Raw genomic sequence first — 20,037 nt, forward strand, 5'->3', positions numbered from 1 at the left:
AAATAAAATGCACTCGTGTATACAATTTTTTAAAGTTTTTAAAATTTATTTATTTTAGAGAGAGAGAGAGAGAGTGGAGGCTGGGGTGGAGGGAAAGGGAGAGAGAATCTCAAGCAGATTCCATGCTGAGCATAGAGCCTCACTTGGGGCTCAGTCTCACAACCCTGAGATCATGACCTGAACTGAAATACAGGGGGGCCTTGGTGGCTCAGTCTGTTAAGTGTCCAGCTCTTGGTTTTGCCTCAAGTCATGGTATCATGGGTTCTGAGATCAAGCCGCCTGTAGGATTCTGCACTCAGTGGGAAGTCTGCTTGAAGATTCTCTCCCTCTGCCCCTCTTCCCACTTAGGCACTCGCATGGTCTCTCTCTCTTTCTCTGAAATAAATAAATAGATCTTAAAAAAAGAACATTAGATTTTTAATTTCTCTTAGATAAATGCCTAGGAGTGGAAATGATGGGTAAAATGATAACATGGTCTTATGTTTAACTTTATAAGAAGTTACAAAACTTTTTTCAAAAGTGGCTACCATTTATTTCCAGTTCCAACTGTTCTAAATCCTCTCCAAGATGACTTGATACGACCAGTCATTTTAATTTTAATCATTCTAATGGTATGATTATCTCATTCTGATTTTAATTTGCATTTCCTTGACGACTAATGATGTTGAGCACCTTTTCATGTATTGGCCATTTGTGTGAGTGTGTGTGTGTGTGTGTGTGTGTGTATGTGGCGGGGGTGGAGTGGGTGTATGTGTATCATTCTGTAAATATACATGTGTTCTGGATACAAGTCTCCTGTGACATTCTCCCAGCCTGTGGTTTGACCTTTCATTTTTTTTTTAAAGATTTTATTTATTTATTTGACAGACAGAGATCACAAATAAGCAGAGAAGCAGGCAGAGAGAGAGGAGGAAGCAGGCTCCCTGCCAAGCAGAGAGTCCAACGTGGGGCTTGATCCCAGGACCCTGGGATCATGACCTGAGTCAAAGGCAGAGGCTTTAACCCACTGAGCCACCCAGGCACCCCCGACCTTTCATTTTCTTAATAGTGCCTTTTGAAGAACAGAAAGTTATACTTTTGATGAAGAACAATTTATTTTTAAATTACATTTCATTTTTTGTACTCCAAAAAATCTTTGCTTATCCCAAGGTAATAAGGATTTTTTTTTAGTTTCTTTTCTATAAGCTTTATAGTTTTAATTATTATATTTAGGTCTGTATTACATTTCAATTTAATTTTCGTATTTGTTAAATGAGATAGAGATAAAAATTGATTTTTCCAAATGAACATTATTGGAAAGACACTCTTTTCCCATTGAATTACCTTGTCATCTTTGTTGAAAAACAACTGATCAGATATGTGAAGATTTATTTTTGACTTTCTATTTTTTCTTTTAATGAAAACACTGTATATCTATAGTGTAAATCATTAAACTGTATTCTATTTAAAATTTATTTTCACTATTCTAGTCTTTGCATCATTTCTATATAACTGCAAAACCAGCCTATCAATTTCTAGAAAAGAAAAGCCTTATGGTATTAAGATTGCTATTTCAGGGTCACCTGGGTGGTGCAGTCCGTTAGGCATATGAAACTTGGTTTGGCTCAGGTCATGATCTCAGGGTTGTGAGATTGAGCCCTGTGTCAGGGTCCACACTTAGCATATGTGTGGAGAACTGATATCTTAGCAATGTTGAGTTTTTGAGTTCATGGAAATGTATTTTAAAAATTATTTGAATATTCTTTAATTCTTCTCATCAATATAATTTCTGGTATACAGATCCTGTACCTATTTTGTTAAATTTATTCCTAAGTATGTTTATAGATGCTATTAATAATGGTATTTTTAACAAAATTTCCTGTTGTTCATTGATCATATGTAGAAATAAAATTGATCTTTTTATCTTGATTTTATATCTTGTAACCTTTTTGAAGCTATTATCATACTTAGCAGCTCTTTTTAAAAATAGATTTCTCAAGAATTTCCTCGCACATAATTATAGCTTCTACTCACATAGACAGTTTTGTTTCTTCCTTTAGAAACCTTATTTCTTTTGTTTCCTTTTCTTGTCTTATTGTAATAGCTAGGAACACCAGTACAATGTAGAATAGAAGTTGTGAGAATGAGTATTTTTGCCATTTTCTTGATCTTGGAGTGAGAGCCTTTAATATTTCACTATTAAGTATGATATTAGCTCTAGTTTTTTTTTTTTTTTTGTAGCAGCCCTTAATCAGTTTTTTAAATTAATTTATTAAAGATTTTATTTTAATTTATTTGAGAGAGAGAGAAAGAGGGAGTGAGAGAGAGCATAAGAGGGGAGAAGGTCAGAGGGAGAAGCAGACTCCCCGCAGAGCTGGGAGCCCCATGCAGGACTCGATCCTGGGACCTCGGATCACGACCTGAGACAAAGGCAGTGGCTTAATGAACTGAGTGACCCAGGTGCCCCCTTAATCAGTTTTAGAAGCTACTTTCAACACTTTGAATGTCATTGCATTGTCTTTTGGCTTACATTATTTCTGAATAGAAGCCAGCAAATTTTCTTATCTTTGAACCCCTGAATGGGATTATTTTCTTTGTTGCCTTTAAAAATTTTTATCTTTATCATCCACTCATAGTAACTTGATTATGATATGCAGCTCCCACTCTTGCTAAACATGGTCTCAGGCACAGTAATTACACTTTCATTATATTTATCTGTAATATGGGACTCTGCAAAACTTAAAAGATTTTGTAAGGATTAGTTGGGATGATATATAAAAGTATTCTAAAAAGTTTAAAATTTACTACAATAAATTTCCAATTCAAGAATACTTTCAGTGAAAATTAAAATAGAAACATAGTATTATTAACAGGAGAATAATGATTTTTGTTACCTTATATTAAGTTATAGTTTTATTTTCAAATGACTGTATTGCAGACACTGATTCAGAACATGCAGTTGAAATGTCCAAAATCAAAATCTCCTGACTTGTTGTCCAAATCACATTTATGTTACTTGTGCACATGTCTGTCTATTCATCTTAGTCCAGAAATTCCTTGAGAATGCTCAAATCATTCATGAAAAAAATAGACTGTCTTATTTAGCAGAAGTTGGTATAACTGCCATAATTTTCAGTAAGTGCATGTGAAACATACACAAGTGCATGACATACAGATATGGCACTAATATCAAAAAGTACAATACAACCTAAAAATGAGATGCATTATCTTGCTGATAAACATTACACACTGACCAGTCTGGGTGAAAGGCTAACTTTGCAGAGTTCATTGTACTTTTATGAAACACTTTCCTATGTGCAATCTAATCTATTCCCCAGAACATCTTTGTGAGCTGGTAGGTGTATGACTCCTGCTTCCACACAAAAACTCTACGCACAGTTATGAAGTCATTCAACATGAAATATTACTTGTCCTAAAAAGGCAATCTGTTTTGCCATGATTATGGTTTATAAGCTTTTATTTCATATTTACACTTTTTCATACCATTCAGTTGGGAATTTCAGGTCATTTTGTGTACCAGGCTTCGTCAAAACTTTCATGTGAGTTTTCTGAAAGTTGGCCATGAAATGGACTTGCCACAATAATGCCATGGACTTGTAGGATGCATATTTTGCTGAACTTAAATTCCATTTCTAAAATCTAGTGTTTGGTACCAGATGTGGAGAATGAATCACCATCTTTTTATGAAGAGGGAAAGCTTTAATTAGCTTTTTTCAAAAGACTTATTATACATCTCACCTATAAACTGAGAGAAGAAAATTATGCGTTTTAAAGCGGGATGAAAGTAGAGGTGATACCCACAGCTGCTGTCGTCTCTGGCAAACCATTCTTAGAGGCTCCAGTTTCATTTGGTTCAGATGAAACACATGTTGCTCATTTATTGTACATGTGCTTCAACGTATTTTGACAAATCGGATCTAAAAATGTTACAGATGTTCCTCATTATTCTAATTTGCACTTAGTAGCAATAGACACCTATAGAATGTGTCTGTATACTGGCTGTTTCATAATATAATTAAGAGAAAATTTAGCTATCATTAATATATGTGAGTTTTGATTCAATTTTAGGTATAGTTTTGTGATAAAGCTAGGGAGTGATACAGATTCAACAGGTGTTCTAATATTTTTTTCTGTGAAGACAAAGATTTTTTTTTTAACAGGTTTCAAGTAATTTCAGGTGGAGATGAAATTATTCTGATCTTAATGTCTTTTAGAGATTTGCTATTCAATATATGGCCTGAGATGAGACAGCAGTATTATAACTAGAAGTTAAGAATCTCAGGTCCTACCCTAGATCTACCGAAACAGAGTCTGCACATTAACACAATCCCCAGGTGATGTGTATACACATTAGAGTTTGACTGGCACTGTTTTGTAAGAGGTCTTATATTAAACCTCTGCTTTGTACACACACATATGCATATACACATGGGTCAAACCTGAAACCCTAGTTTTATACAAATGTTGTAAAGAGTGGGCCGGCCTGTCAATTGACCTGCTTATTTTCTTATTATTTAATACATTAAAAAGTAACCTCACGAGTACTTTCCAAAAGCTGTCTTTTCATGAATACAAAAACCCATATTCATAACTATTGACTCACCACACTTTTTCATGAACTGATACATGAAGGAAATTGAAGAACTTCTACTCCAAATTAAATCTTTTAGAATTCTCATTTTTTACTGTTTTCTGTAATTTTCTATAGAATAAAGTCAGAACAATAGTGGATTTCATTATTACACTGCTTTGCCAAGAAAAACAAGAACCAGGACTGCTTATAAGATTAAAGAATTTAATTTCTTGGGTAATAAATTTGATTTTCAAATATCTTACTACTGATGGTCACCTTGGGAAATAGGTATATGTTAATTAAATATATTATACTTTAGTACTATATTGTATTTATATATAATTTACTGCATTATATTAGTTAAGGTAATTATCAATTATATTTCAATATGTGATATAAAATAAAATTTAGACTTACAAGGACCTCTGAAATCATGATGCAAAGTAACTCAATTCCTTAAAATTTAATTTTATTGGCCATCACATTTCCTATATGTATATGCCAGCAGAAAGAAGCAAAAGGTATAATTCTTTTTTTTTTAAAGATTTTATTTATTATTTGACAGAGATCACAGGTAGGCAGAGAGGCAGGGAGAGAGAGAGGAGGAAGCAGGCTCCCTGCTGAGCAGAGAGCCCGATGTGGGGCTCGATCCCATGACCCTGGGAACATGACCTGAGCCGAAGGCAGAGGCTTTAACCCACTGAGCCACCCAGGCGCCCCATAATTCTTATTACAGAAGAAATATAATAATTGATACTATTTCATTTTATGATCCTTAATTGAAATCTATGATGAAATAATTCCATGTAGTTCAAAACTTAGTACATTGTCACTATCAAACAAAAAGGAAATTGAAATATATTAAGAAAAAAATCTCTAATTTGCTACGACCTGGTTAATTTCTTTGTTTATAGTTTCCACGAAGTGCACTACTCTATGATCAATCTTGGGAGATGAAAAAAGATCCTTTTATATAATCTATTCAGAAATTTCTGTTGGCACCACAATAGCACATCATTAGTTTACAAGTTTGCCATACATCATATATTTCTGCTGAAAAGACCTTTCAAAACTATCAATACTAGGTTGAGTAGACATCTAATAGACAAATACTTTGATAACCATGTATTTAATGCTACAGCACAGTGGTACAGCTTGTCCTGAAAAAGGTACAAATGTACTCTGTAGCTTTGTATGAGCAATCACACTGTTTCGTTTTTCTTTTTGTTTTTCCAGCTAAAGATCACAATGCAACTAAATAGCCCTAAGTGTCCCCGAAGAGCTACTGTGTGTTGTATAAAGGCTGAGTAATCCCGGCAGTGTCAAGGGGTTACTGTTCAGCTGTTGGAGATCATGAGATGATATCTCAGCACTCATAAAACAGAGGAATCAAAACATAGGGGTGTACATGGAAGTGTACAGATCGTTATGACAGTCCTGGAAGTTATCCACAAGGAACGTTAACACCTTGGAGGCCAAAATAACACGACCGAATCAACATTTACAACTTTTGTTCAAGATTCAATCTAGTATGTGGGGAAAATTTACATGGAAACATTCATGCTAATATAATGATAATTTTCTATTTGGCTCATTCCAAAGATACAGAAGACTTAAAAAATCTCTGGGATCTCTTCTCTTAAACATTTTAAATGCATATTTATTCTGTACAAAAAAATGACTACCCTGAATTATCTATTTCCTAGAATTATTCCTAAAATGTCAATCCATTTAGTAAGGCACAGTAACAGAAACACAGAGATTTCTTTAAGGTTGCACATTTCAATTCAGAAGAGTGAGGGGGAAATTTTGGCCCCTGGGATTTGAAAATGTCTTCCAGTTGTAATCTTTGGTCTGGATATTTACATGGTGGTCTCTTCCCATTCAAGCTCAACATCACCTATAACATAAAGTAACATGTCACAAAAGAGAACTGAAACTACCAGTTCAAAAGATTTAAGTGTTTCATAGCAAAAATAGAGCGCAGATACAGAGGTTCTTACCTTAACTTGTATTAGAGAGAAATAATAAAAATTTGCTATATGCACTAATCAAGCTTCTAAAACATTTTCATCTAAAACATTAAATTTAATTAAATTTATGTTCCTGGTACACTAGTAAATTGGTACTGTTTACCTTCCATGGCATCCAAAGAGTCCATCTTCTGAAGTGCTGAATAGTTAACAAAACAGATGGGCTGATTACTTCCTTTACTTGATAAAAGATCCAGAATGCACTGGTATAAAAAGATATACTGTGCCTAGACACCAAAGAAAGAGTGGTTAAATAAATGGGTGGGGTGGATTTTTTAAAAATTATTTTTTCTTATAAGAGGAGCTATGCTGTTACAGTGAAAAGTAAGGCTGAATTTAAAAATGTTAAATAGCTAAATGAGAAGCACAGAATTTACCATCTATATAAATGATTTTGTACCATTTCACACATCAGGTTTTCTAAATTCCTATGGCTTCTTGTAGCTTCAATTTTTTTTTAATACTTATCATTAAACCCCATGCTAATTTGTTCTTGCTTGCTGTGATTACAAAAACGTGGCAAATTAGGTTATTTAAATCTGTTTATGAATTTCCTTTTTCTTGTTAGGTCTAAATGAGTAATTTTCCTTATAAACAGTTTTCTTGTTAGAATGATTAGAATGGCTATTGGAATGCAGATGATTCATTTGCTTTCACTATCTGTGAGTGAGCACATTTACACACCATCAGCACATTTAAAATATGTTTGAAAATTCTGTTAATCACCTGATATTTGACCTACTCAATGTCAAGTATCTGGTCTTTATTTGTATACGAGGCAGTTGATCACTAAAATAGCCAAACACCCATGCCCCAGACAAGGACTCCTAACGTTTCATCTGAATGTTTAGGCTAAATTCAGTATCATCTAGGTTCTTTCAGTTTTTTCAGTATAACTCAATAACCTGTTAGCATTTCTGACTTCGAACTTTCCCAAAGTTCTTAAGGTTAAGTCATAGAAAATCACCCTCCTTTTTACAAAGGAAACATAACTGATGTTAAAGGAACATAATCCAATATTTATACTCTACATATTACCTATTATTTATGTATGTATGTATATTGACGATTTAAATAGGATGTCCTCTAAGGTGACCATCTTCAGAACTCTATGTTCATATCCATTTTTACTGTATCTCAAAACATTTTTGGAACTCCTCTACTGAAACTGTCTTCAGAAACTGTTGGTCATTGTTACGAATATCTATTTCTTCATGAATTACAAAATGCTTCCACAAACATCTCCTAAACAGAATGTCAGTTCTGGAAGGGCGGAATCCTGTCACATTCACAACTCCATTCCCATTACCTGTAATAGTGCCTGGCATGTAGTAGTTATGTAACAAATGTTTGTTGACTCAGTATCATTTAATTCTCACAACTAGCCAATCTTTAACATTTAAGGAAGGATTTCATTTGGAGAACATTTAGAAGTCACTAGGGATTAAGTTTTGTCAGCGAGTGGGCGATCAAGTTACATGATTCAATTTTGGTAAGAAATGAGGTGTCATTATACAGTAATGAAAATCCTGTCGAAATTGCTAGTAAAGTACTTCTCATGATAGTTCTGAAAAAAAAATATTCAAATACATGTCACACAATGAGTAGCATCCTTGGCAGAAATATATGGACCCAATATAATTTCTTTAAAAACAACAATCATTTGAATTGATGCGTTTTGGTAGTTCTTACAAAATCACATTTGAATTTGAAGTCACATTTGATATGTGATGCTTCAGACTGTCCCGATCTCATTTTCTCCACTGGAAAGAATGATAGGTTTAAACTCTGCCAGCAGGCCAGGCTGACTTCCAAAGGGCAGGACTGTATTTTCCAAGATCCCTCTTGCCATGATGTGTTATTGCCAAGGAGGCAGTGGAGAGCTCAATTCTAGTTCCTGCCTTAGATAATCATGGTACCTGAAGAATAAAACTTGTCTGATGTTTAGCTTCCTCATCTGGAGGATCATAACACCTATGTTGTGATATTTAAAGGACTTACTATATGTAAAGTGCCTGGCAAAAAACTAGGCAGCCTAAGTATATTAGCTTTTTTTTTTTTTTTTCCTTCTACCCTGAGACTTCTACATCAGTAAATTTCTAGAAAAACCAGAGCAGGACAGGGACTCATCCAGATTAATCTTTATTTGATTATTATTTGATTATTATTTGATATTTGATCCCTAATGACTTAGAGGACTTATTTGAGGGTCCAATAGCTGCTCAGGATGTTATCTCAGTGAGGACTGTTCTCTCAGAAAGTTCTTGGGGAGACTATGAACTGTTTTTTGGTAGACAGTGAAAGAGCTCCATGTCCTCTGCTGGGTCTGGGCCATGCCCCCAGAGCGGGGTTGTAGTGGTAATATATTTTGAGGTTCCCACCACCTCGCCCTGCCCATGGCTACTGTAGTATGTGCTGAGACTGCATTCTTCATCCAAATGGCAATCACTCCCAAGTGCAACAGAGGAAAGTAAGAAACCACTCTTGTGCAAGGCAATCCTGGTTTGCAAGGGCTGGAGCCATGGACTGTGGTCATTTTCCTTTTTATCATCAAAGAGAAAAGATGGTAATGACCAAAACTTCTGGGAAGGAAATCAGGTGAAAGAGAGCTTCTGAGTAGCAGCTTTTCAGCAAGGAGGGAATCCAGCAGAATTCTGTCAGATAGTTACTGCACACTGGGGTGGGACTGTGTGTTTGGTGCTTTAGTACTTTCTCTTATTTAATACTGACCATAAGCATGTGAGAAGTATAACATGATGATTTTACAAAAGAGAAAAAACTCAAAATGACTAATTAAACAAGTCAACGCAGCTAATTAAACAAGTCCAGCAATTAATTCAGCAGCAGAGCTGGAATCGTAACTCCGTTCTCTGGCTTCAAAAGTCATGCTCTTTCCCCCCCCTACCCAACTAGCTTGGGCTGGTTAGACAAGCATAATATACGAAGTTGAGAGCATATATTGTGACTAAATTGGGTGAAATTACTAACAGGCATTCTTGAACACACTGTTTACCAAGTTCAGTTCCACAAAATCATAGAGCTTGGCAAAATAGTTTCAACTTTTATTCCCTCAAGAGCGACTCTAGTTTCTAGAAGGAAACAAGATCCCGATCTGTCCCACCCTCTATCCTATCCAAATCTTGATCAATGTCAAGAACACTGAGTACCTGTGAGCACGAGTAATCTAGGGACATGGGAGGAGAAACATTAGCTTTCTGCTTATTCTTACTGTTAACAAAAATAAGAAAGAATTTGGGTTTTAATAATGGTTCATAAATAGTTGGATTGATATTGGAACCCTTATAATTGAGAACAAGCTACCTAATTTGTGGGCCCACTGCAAAATGAAAATGAGAGTGTCCTCCCTCAAAAATTATTAAAGATTTTCAAGACAGTGAGAGCAAACACTAGGCCAGGTGCAGTGCCCTATTGAATATGGGGCCTGTGAGATTGTGCAGGCTGTACACCCAGGAAGTCAAGCCTGGTCACAGGTTATCTTCCATTTCTGAAGTATCCTAAGGGAAGAGTGATACTTCACTCCTTTGTCCCCCTTCAACATATAGGGGAATGGATATGGATTCCATTACCTAGTTTTACCTAATCAACACAAAATTGCAGTGGCTTAAAAAGATTCCTACAAAGAGACCATGGATTGAAGGTAGTATTTATCATGTGAGCCCAGATGAACGACAAGGAAACGGCAGGGCTGATGTTCTTTGTGCTTCTAGAATAAAACTTATAACCATTCTATGAGGTTAAAAACAACTATGTAAGGAAATCTGACAAAAATCTAGATCATTTTTTAAAAAATCATAAATAATTTATAATATATATTTATAATATATAATATATATTAAATAATATACATTTAAAACCACTATTGAAACAGAATTATCTCATGCTAAGGATCATTATCTTAATGATAATTTGAAGGCATCACAATTAGCAAGATTTCAAAATATTGCTTATTTGATCTTTATCTGATATCTTTGATTTCTCATTTTGTACATATGCATTTTATAATTTATGTAATTGTTCAATCTACATTTAAAAATAAATATAGATTAATTGGAATTGAATGCCTAAACATTCTTCCTGAGAGGAATGTGCAGTCCACAAAGTTTAAATGTCTCTGGTCTAGAGCAGCATCTTTCTAATATTAGTGTTCCCCTATATGACATTATAGGTTCTGAGGTCAAAAGAGGTTCAAGGATTTCACAATCACGTAATTTTGGGAAATAATGTTCATAAGGTCTCTGGCTCTATAACTGTCAATGTACAATCACATAGAGGCTTTAGGAAATTCCAAGATCAGTTTAACTTCTTTTCAAACTTATTTAGTAAAGAACCTTTTTTCTCACACCTTTAACAACTGTGATGGTGCATGTGTTTTCTAATAGGTATGGCAGAAAATACTATTACAGCGGATCTAGATATTTACTGTGAGAAAACTTCCATTTGAAGAGTATAGAAATATCAATCCAAATATACAGAGAAAAATCTTACATATTATATTTAGACAGACTCTGGCTTGAATTTTGGTTCTGAAACATTAATTGTATAATCTTGAAATATCACTTAAATTCTTTGGATGGAATATCTGCTTCCCTATTTCTAAAGCAAAGCCAAAAATACCTAGTCTATTGATTAGTTTTATTGACACTGCTTTACAAATAAAAGATTAAATAAGATAATACATGTATAGGATTATCATAGAAGGTGGAACTCTCTAGACACCCACTGTAAGTTTTTGTCTCATTACCATTATACTACATGATTTTTTTAATGAAGAAAAATCTATATATTTTATAAATGTTTTTGCCTTTAAACCAAAACAACAAAACAAAAAACTGCCAGGGAGTTAGCGAATAAGATGCTATGACAACTGCTTTGAGTACTAACATACAAAGGGATAAATACGGACACGTGAAATATACAGAACCCAGTAACAGTCAATATTTTAAGCTTCTCCCAAATATAACATTTAGCATGTTTATAAAAGAAAATGATCTGATTCATTTCTTAAGTTTCCCAAATTTGCCAAATGCTAAGGACATCAATTTTTCAATTGCTTTCTATATGCCTATCAGTATAAACAAGCTAGGATGAGCAAGTAGTAACAGTACTGAGGGGTGACTGCCCCACGTGGGATGCCCTCCCCAAACCTCCTCCCCTCTAGGGGGTTTATTATGTAGGAAAAGTATCTGCTCTGCAAACAAAGTTTCAAGTCCATGCCCAATCAGACTGCTGCTACTAAGATCCTCCCTCGTAGAAATTGCAGAGCTGACCCTGAACACAGTTTAGCTGTCTTACCAGGTTCTGTACCATGCACATTCTTTCACTTCTCAGTTCAGCTACTAATCCATATATATCCACAAAATCGTGGTCATTTATATGTTGTGTCAAGTGGTCCAGAGCAATAAAAACTCCAGTTCTTCCAACTCCAGCACTGCAGGAGAAATAAGATTATACACACATTGTTCATCATGTTGATAGTGATGAAGAAAGAGAACTGAGAACTATGGTAGTAATACACTCTAAACAGGTCCTTCTCTTACTTGGAGGAACTTTTTTTGGAGTGTCTTTAGATTTGTATTATTAACGAGACTGTCTAGATAGATCAAGATGATTAACATTAGCACTCTATCAAATGTCTGAGGTTTTGTTTTGTCTGGTTATTTTTTCCAGTTGAACTTTTCCTCTTCTTTCATATTATAAAGGAGATAGTTGGAGAAGTATAGAGAAGAGTTTAAAAAAAAAAAAACTGTTGAAAATTCTTGGGGCGCCTAGGTGGCTCAGTCAGTTAAGTGTCTGTTTTTGGTTTAAGGTCATGATCCCAGGATCCTGGTTCTCTGCTCAGCAAGGAGTCTGCTTGCCCCTCTCCTTTCCCCCTTCCCCGCAGTGCTCTCCTTCGCTCACTTTCTCTCTCTCAAATAAATAAATACAGTCTTTTAAAAAATTGTTGAGAATTCTTAACACCAGAAACTTTTTATTGAACATATTTTTGGTTACCAATAGAAATGCTAAACATTAAAAACATCCTACTATTTAGCCCTATAGCATTTCTCTCTGTCTTATTGGTAATCTCTTTTGTGTTCTTTTCACTTTCTTTTCTTAGATTTTTTTTTTTTTTACTTCCTATAGATAATAAAATTGAAAAGCTATTTCCTTTTAAAAAAATTAGTTTAATACCCAGGGACAAGCAAGTATGTGCTCCATAGAAACCGTGAATTGATAAACTTGACAAGATTTATGCAGAAATTCCCATTAGAAGGACAAGAATCTTGGTATTTGAATGGTTAATCTAGGAAGTAAATATAAAAAGAACAACAAAAGATGTTTGGCAGGTCACCTGGTCTTATAAATGTTACTTTGAACAACATAAAAATGCCATTTTGTAGGTAAGAAATAGTCGAATCTTAGCAATATCTCATGATTCTACCATGTAAGGAATAATGAGCATTTCAATGTAAATTTGATTATGGCAACACATGCACACATATGTTGAACAGTGGAATCTGTCATGACATCATTCAACATACCTTGAGTGTCAGAGCCTGTCTTAGGCATCTGGGGTACAGCTGTGAACAACAGCACAGAGTCCCTGAACTTATGGAGGTTACTCTCTAGAGGGGCAGTGCATAGCTAAGTAAGCATGCATAGAATGTGACTGGCGGTAAAAAGTGCCATGAAGAAAGATAAATCAGGTTAAGGAGAAGGCATCTCTGATTATGTAATATTGGAAAAGAAACTTGCGTAAGAGAGCCCACAGCTGGGTCTTTGGGAGGGGAGCACATAGCCCAGGGGAGTGGGGGGAGAAGAGATTTGAGTGGCATGGGTTCTATGTGCTAGAAGAAGAGCCGGGAGCCCAGATGGGCAGAGTGCAGTGGGGAGGTGAGGCGGGTGAGGCATCAGAGTGTGCTGCAGGGCTGCAAGTAGAACTTGGGAAGAGCAGAGTCAAGGATGACTCCACGGTTTTGGCGCCACACAGAAAGGATCTGCCTGCCATTTACCAAGATGCAGGTTGAGAAGCAGGAGTGAGTTTGGAGACTGAATCAACCATTCTGTTTTAGACACGTCACATTTTCAGAGTTTTGTGGTCATTCAGGTTGTCACATCGAATTAGCAGTTAAATGTATGTCTGAGTGGAGGTGAGAAGTTGGAATTAGAATAAAAATTCAGTAGACAGTTTTAAATGATGCTAAAAGAGAACTATTAACATGAGCATGCTTTTTTCTGAACTCTCTTATCCATTTCAATCACAAAGAAGGAGATTCTCTCTCTTTGATTATGGATTGGAGTATAGTTGACACACAGTGTGACAGTAGTTTCAGGGTGCAACATAGTGATTTGACAAGTCTATCATTTTGCTGTTTATTAGAGTGTAGCTACTCTCTGCTCTCTACTCTGAGGCTACAAAGGTGGTATTAGGTCCTTTTCTAATAGACTTCCCTGTCAGTGGCACTGTATGTGCAAGATACAGAGAAGCTGAAGGCAGCTACTGTCCATTAAAGGTTTTAATTGTCAATGACCCAGCTTAAAAGCAATCATCAACTTTAGAAGAAAACTCTTACACTATTTACACTATAAATTATTCTGTTGAAAATGTTACGTAGAAGAAGGAGAAATGGAATTGGGAGGGTAAAAATAACACTTTAACTTTTTGTTCTATATACTTTTTAAATCTAAGCATTATTTAGATATTTTATAATTGAATCTAAGCATTTATGTATTACCCTTATAATTTTAAAAAATCCAGAATATTCCTGTAAAATATATAATCATTTAAACTACATGGTGAGTTTTTTTTCCTCTAAATAAGAGTAAAAATTTGGATGGATTGATATTTTCTTACATCTTTAACCACATTAATTATCGTATTTATCTGTTAGAAAAATTATCAACTAATTATTAGACTTATTATAATTAATAATGTATTAATTATTAATGTGACTAAGATACTATTACTTAAATTTTTATTGTAGTAAAGGATACATAACATAAAATTACCATTTTAAGGATTTTTAAGTACACACATCTAAGTTGGTGTTAAGCACATTCACAATGCTGTGCAACTGTGACCACCATCCATTTCTAGAACTTTTTCATCATCCCAAATAGACATTCTCATTAAACAACTAATTAGACAATGTACCCATTAAATAACAACCATCCTTCTCTCTCTCCCTTGAGTCCCTGGTAACCACAATTCTACTTTCTGTCTCTATGAATTTACCCATTCTAGGTATCTCCTGTAAGCTAAATCATAAAATAGTGTATTATTACCTACTTTTTCTCTGGTTTACAAACCAATTATCGAAGAGACTCAAGTTGAGACTTATTTAAGTGTATTATGTTAGAAAACAATCAAAGCCATCTGTTCAGAAAAAACTCTGAATTCTAAACAATCTTGAGTTCTATTTCTTAGAGTGTTAAATACCAATTAAAAGAAAGTGGAAAAAAACTTCAATTTATAGTTATATTCCCTTAAGTATGTCCAAAGATCTAGTCAAAGGAAGACATGTGTGTAGCTAAAATTTGTAAAAATTGTTGTCATACTTGGGTTGGTCACTTAATTTGGTCTTTAAATTTTGCTTTCTTTTATTCTTTACAACTCAAATCCAAAAATTTTCTTTTATGAAAAAAGTTTAAATTATGGTAGTAGGCTAATGCCAATTGACATAATAAAGGATCAGATGTTTATCTGTAAAATTCTTAAAATCCTACACACACACACACACACACACACATCAATGAGGGGTTACTATTAAAAAAAAAAAATTGAAGACTTTCTTTTGAGAGGCATAATCCAGTCAAGAGTTCAAAAAGATTCCCTTACCAGTAAGATACTTTCCCTTGCTTTTAGACACCTTCACTACTCATTTTATTTTTCCCATCCAACCTTTTATAAAGTTAAAATTTGATCCATTATAACCAGTAAAACATCTGAAAACTGGAAATTGGAATGAAGCTACATTAACATTCTGCCAGAAAATAATCAACGGTATCATGATAATAAAAGGACGACATTGACTTTAAAGACCATATCTAGTGTTTCATATAGGTTCTGGAAGTATCTTCCTTACCTGCAGTGAACAATCATGGGTGTGGTGTCATGCGCTCTGCTTGCTCGAACCAATTTTACAAAGTGAACTAGAGGGGCACTGTTTTCAGGGACCCCGTGCTCAGGCCAAGCAGTAAAGTTACACTGTCGAACAGTCATGCAATCTCCATGCTAGGTAGCGTGACAGATTAAAGAAGCATGACATGATTATTAAAGTATCACGAGGAAGGTTTAAGGCAGCTGACATCCTACCTTTTGAAGGTGATCTTTTAAAAATGACTATTTACCAAAGAAAGGAACCTGTTTTTCATGATCTCCTGCAAGACAGATCTTCTATGATTGTTACAATAAAGGAAGTTGCCTTCCAGTATGAATGGAAAGAGTAAAAAATCTTGCAAACAGATGATAATATAGAGTGTTTATATTCAAATGTAGTGTAATATTTAGTAGCACAAGAATAGGAGATTTTAAAATAATTTTGATCCAAAATTAAACACATTCCCCTATTATTCAAAACACAAGTAATGAGTGTCTGATAATGTCAGAAAGTATAAAGATCCTTGTGTCATTTTCTGTCTGTATAGGCATTGATACGAACTGATAAAGTTGGGATCCTATAGTCTATCTTCAGTATCAGTTATGGATTAAATAGAAAATCAAACTATTAAAATGAAGAGATGACTGATTAGAGAAATTCCTGTTTTAAGGAATTTAAAATTTTTCACTTTATAGTTTCTTCATCAAAGAAAAACCTAATGATCTATTATTTCCTTCTTTTTTTTTCTCTTGTCTACCAAAGAATTTGATGTTCATTGGTTAATATAAACTTTAACCATAAGATTTGGAATTAAACACAGTGACCTAGATACTGAAGTCAGTTATCAAAAATTTCTGTTTAGAAAATAAGAGGAAAACACTGTTGAATATAGAGGTATTGTAGCAAGGGACAGTTCTAGAAATTAATTTTACTTTTAGACAGAGCACTCATACCTACTATTGTGTTCCCCTCCCCTCCCTTTGTTTTACCCTTTCAATTTTCAGATCCCTGATGGTCCAATCTATTTGTACATCCTCCATTAGCTTTGTAATCACTATATCTCCAAAGACGGTAACTGGTTTGTTGTCCTCTGGCCAATACTGATGGCATCTGATCTGCATTCAGAGAAAATCACCAGTCATAAGAACCATTGTTATATGGATCTATATATCACAGTTATTGCTACTAAGTTAAAACTACCTTATAGATGTCCAGGTTATTGATGACTCACAGTATTAGCAGAAATTGTCACACATATATTAAGACAATTATAAAATAACATCTTGTGAACAGATTTTCAAATAACTTACCCTCCCTTTTTCAAAACACTGTGTTAGCATTACTAATGTTTTTGCTCTGGTTTCCCATACCATTCTCCAAAAATCCCCAACTGTTCCTGGTAATGGACCTTGAGTGGCAATAAATTCATTTGGACATAAGTAGCCCTAGAAGGATATAATTACAATATTAAATCAACATTTATATATACAGTATTTTTTAGTTTTTGATCAATAGATAAAAATGCAATAATTGTAAAATATCTAATAGAATGTGGAATTCACCCACAATATCACTATCCAGAATGAAATGCCATTAACATTTTGGTCAATTTCTTTACAGTATTAAAATATGTACATTTCTCCATTGAAATAATATTTATGAGTTCCTACTGTGTGCCAAGCACTGTCCTAGGAACTGGGGATTCATCACTGACAAAAAACACTAAAATTCCATTCTTAGTTATTTTATATTCTCTATATTTATACAAATAAATATACTGATATTTATTTTATATTATCTATTTATTACATATTAGGGAAGATAGACATTAAGTCCATTAATAAGTCTGTTAAATAAGCAAATTACATAGAATCTTTAAAAGAGGTAAGTGTTATGAGAGAGGGTTTTCAGAAAATTTGATGTTCAGAAAAGACTCACTGATGACTAAGGAAAGACTTGAAGAAGTAAGGCAGTAAGCTCTGCAGGATTTGGGGGCCAGTGTTCCTGGTAGAAAGTCAAGTGTAACATTAAAGAAAAAAAATGTGCCTAGAATTTTCTATGAACACTAAATGGCTAGAGTGGAGTAAATGAGGAGCGGACAGGTATAGAAGATAATAGAAGAAAGAACAGAGGAGGGAGGATAGGATGCTTTAAGTCCTAGCAGGTAATTACAAGACTTTGGTTTTCACTCAGGATGATCTAGAAAGCTGTTGGAAGGTTTTAAATATATAGAGTGTATGGTTTAACAGTTTTACTCTGGTTTCTGAGAGAAGACCAGCCTATATGGGTTAAAAGTGAAAGGAGAATAGCTAGAAGGTTATTGCAACGATACAACCAAGGGGTTAGTTAGGGTGATAACAGGGGGGATGGTGAGAAGCAAAAGGATCTGGATATACTTTGAAGACAGAGTCAAAAGAATTTGCTGATGGACTGGATATTGGGTATTAAAATCAGTAAACATTTTAAAGGAAGGTTGGGAAGACTTTGGGATATGCAGGTTTGAAGGGAAAATTAGGAATTCATTACAGACCTGTTAAACTTGAAATCCTTGTTAGATATTCAAGTGGGAATATTATGAAGGCAATGGGTATATGAGTTTGGAATTCAAGAAGAAATCCAAACTGGAGACATACATTTGAAAGTAATCAGGCAACCCACGGAATGGGAGAAAATATTTGCAAATGATAGTACAGACAAAAGGTGGATATCCAGGATCTATAAAGAACTTTTCAAACTCAACACACAAAAAACAGATAATCATATCAAAAAATGGATAGAAGATATGAACAGACACTTCTCCAATGAAGACATACAAATGGCTATCAGACACATGAAAAAATGTTCATCATCACTAGCCATCAGGGAGATTCAAATTAAAACCACATTGAGATACCACCTTACACCAGTTAGAATGGCCAAAATTAGCAAGACAGGAAACAACGTGTGTTGGAGAGGATGTGGAGAAAGGGGAACCCTCTTACACTGTTGGTGGGAATGCAAGTTGGTGCAGCCACTTTGGAGAACAGTGTGGAGATTCCTCAAGAAATTATAAATTGAACTTCCCTATGACCCTGCAATTGCACTACTGGGTATTTACCCCAAAGATACAGGTGTAGTGAAAAGAAGGGTCATCTGTACCCCAATGTTTATAGCAGCAATAGCCACGGTCGCCAAACTGTGGAAAGAACCAAAATGCCCTTCAACGGAGGAATGGATAAGGAAGATGTGGTCCATATACACTATGGAGTATTATGCCTCCATCAGAAAGGATGAATACCCAACTGTTGTAGCAACATGGATGGGACTGGAAGAGATTATGCTGAGTGAAATAAGTTAAGCAGAGAGAGTCAATTATCATATGGTTTCACTAATTTACGGAGCATAACTAATAACATGGAGGACATGGGGAGATGGAGAGGAGAAGGGAGTTGAGGGAAATTGGAAGGGGATTTGAACCATGAGATACTATGGACTCTGAAAAACAACCTGAGGGTTGTGAAGGGGCGGTGGGGTGGGGGGAGGTGGGAGGTTGGGGGAGCCAGGTAGTGGGTATTAAGGAGGGCATATAGTGCATGGAGCACTGGGTGTGGTGCAAAAAACAATGAATACTGTTACGCTGAAAGGAAATTCAAAAAAAAAAAAAAAAGGAAGTAATCACCACACAGTTAAAGCACAAGATTAGATAAAATTATCAAGGAAATTAATTCGGAAAGGAAGAGTAAATTCAAGGATTGGGCTCTAGATAATACAGGTGTTTGGTGGTGAAGGAGAAAACAGAAAACCAACCACACTGAGATGAAAGAGTCAGAGCTGTAGATGGAAAATTGAGAGAATGATGTTCTGGATGCCAGAAGAAGAAAGTATTTCAAGGATGAGGACAATTAACAGGAATCAATTTATAAAATGTTTCTCCTGGTCATCTGCATTTCCCTTTCTCAGGGACTAAATGTCCTTTGGCACTATAATATTCTATCAACGTGGGAACAACTATGATGTTTCTGATGTTATTACAGCTCCTTTGCATCATGGCCTTTAATCTTTAACTTCTAATTATGGTAAAAATCTCTCAGTTTAAAGTAATATCAGGCATAGGGTGTGATGCCTTTCTCTTGTTCTATTATGTTTTCATTGTTAATTCTCTTGAAAACCTTTCTAAACTCATTTGTAAAGTTAGTGGTTGTTTACAGGGACGCAGCATCTCTTTCCCTCCCTACCTCTCTCCCATAGTTCTTCCATCATCAAACTGATCCATGCTCTCTGTGAATCCTAGCTATGCATAGGAGTGCAATTCTTAAGGACAGCTGAGGGCAGAGAGGTAAAGTTAAATTAA

General features: G+C 35.0%; 1 protein-coding gene across 2 annotated transcripts in view; it reads right to left on the reverse strand.

Moving 5' to 3' along the window:
• Positions 1 to 5,275: 5,275 nt before the first annotated feature.
• Positions 5,276 to 20,037, reverse strand: part of PTPRQ (protein tyrosine phosphatase receptor type Q) — a 197,368-nt gene continuing 182,606 nt past the window's right edge. For both annotated transcript variants that reach the window (XM_032854693.1, XM_032854692.1), the window contains 6 exons: positions 17,018 to 17,152; positions 16,697 to 16,822; positions 15,693 to 15,841; positions 11,920 to 12,055; positions 6,710 to 6,833; positions 5,276 to 6,473 (listed from right to left, as the gene is read on the reverse strand). In XM_032854693.1, the coding sequence (XP_032710584.1) occupies positions 6,436 to 6,473; positions 6,710 to 6,833; positions 11,920 to 12,055; positions 15,693 to 15,841; positions 16,697 to 16,822; positions 17,018 to 17,152 (708 nt within the window). In that variant the 3' untranslated portion in view covers positions 5,276 to 6,435. The remainder of the gene's footprint in view (positions 6,474 to 6,709; positions 6,834 to 11,919; positions 12,056 to 15,692; positions 15,842 to 16,696; positions 16,823 to 17,017; positions 17,153 to 20,037) is intronic.

The sequence above is a fragment of the Lontra canadensis genome, unplaced genomic scaffold (genome assembly GCF_010015895.1).
Source record: "Lontra canadensis isolate GAN:19392208 unplaced genomic scaffold, GSC_riverotter_1.0 scaffold9, whole genome shotgun sequence".
NCBI lineage: Eukaryota > Metazoa > Chordata > Mammalia > Carnivora > Mustelidae > Lontra > Lontra canadensis.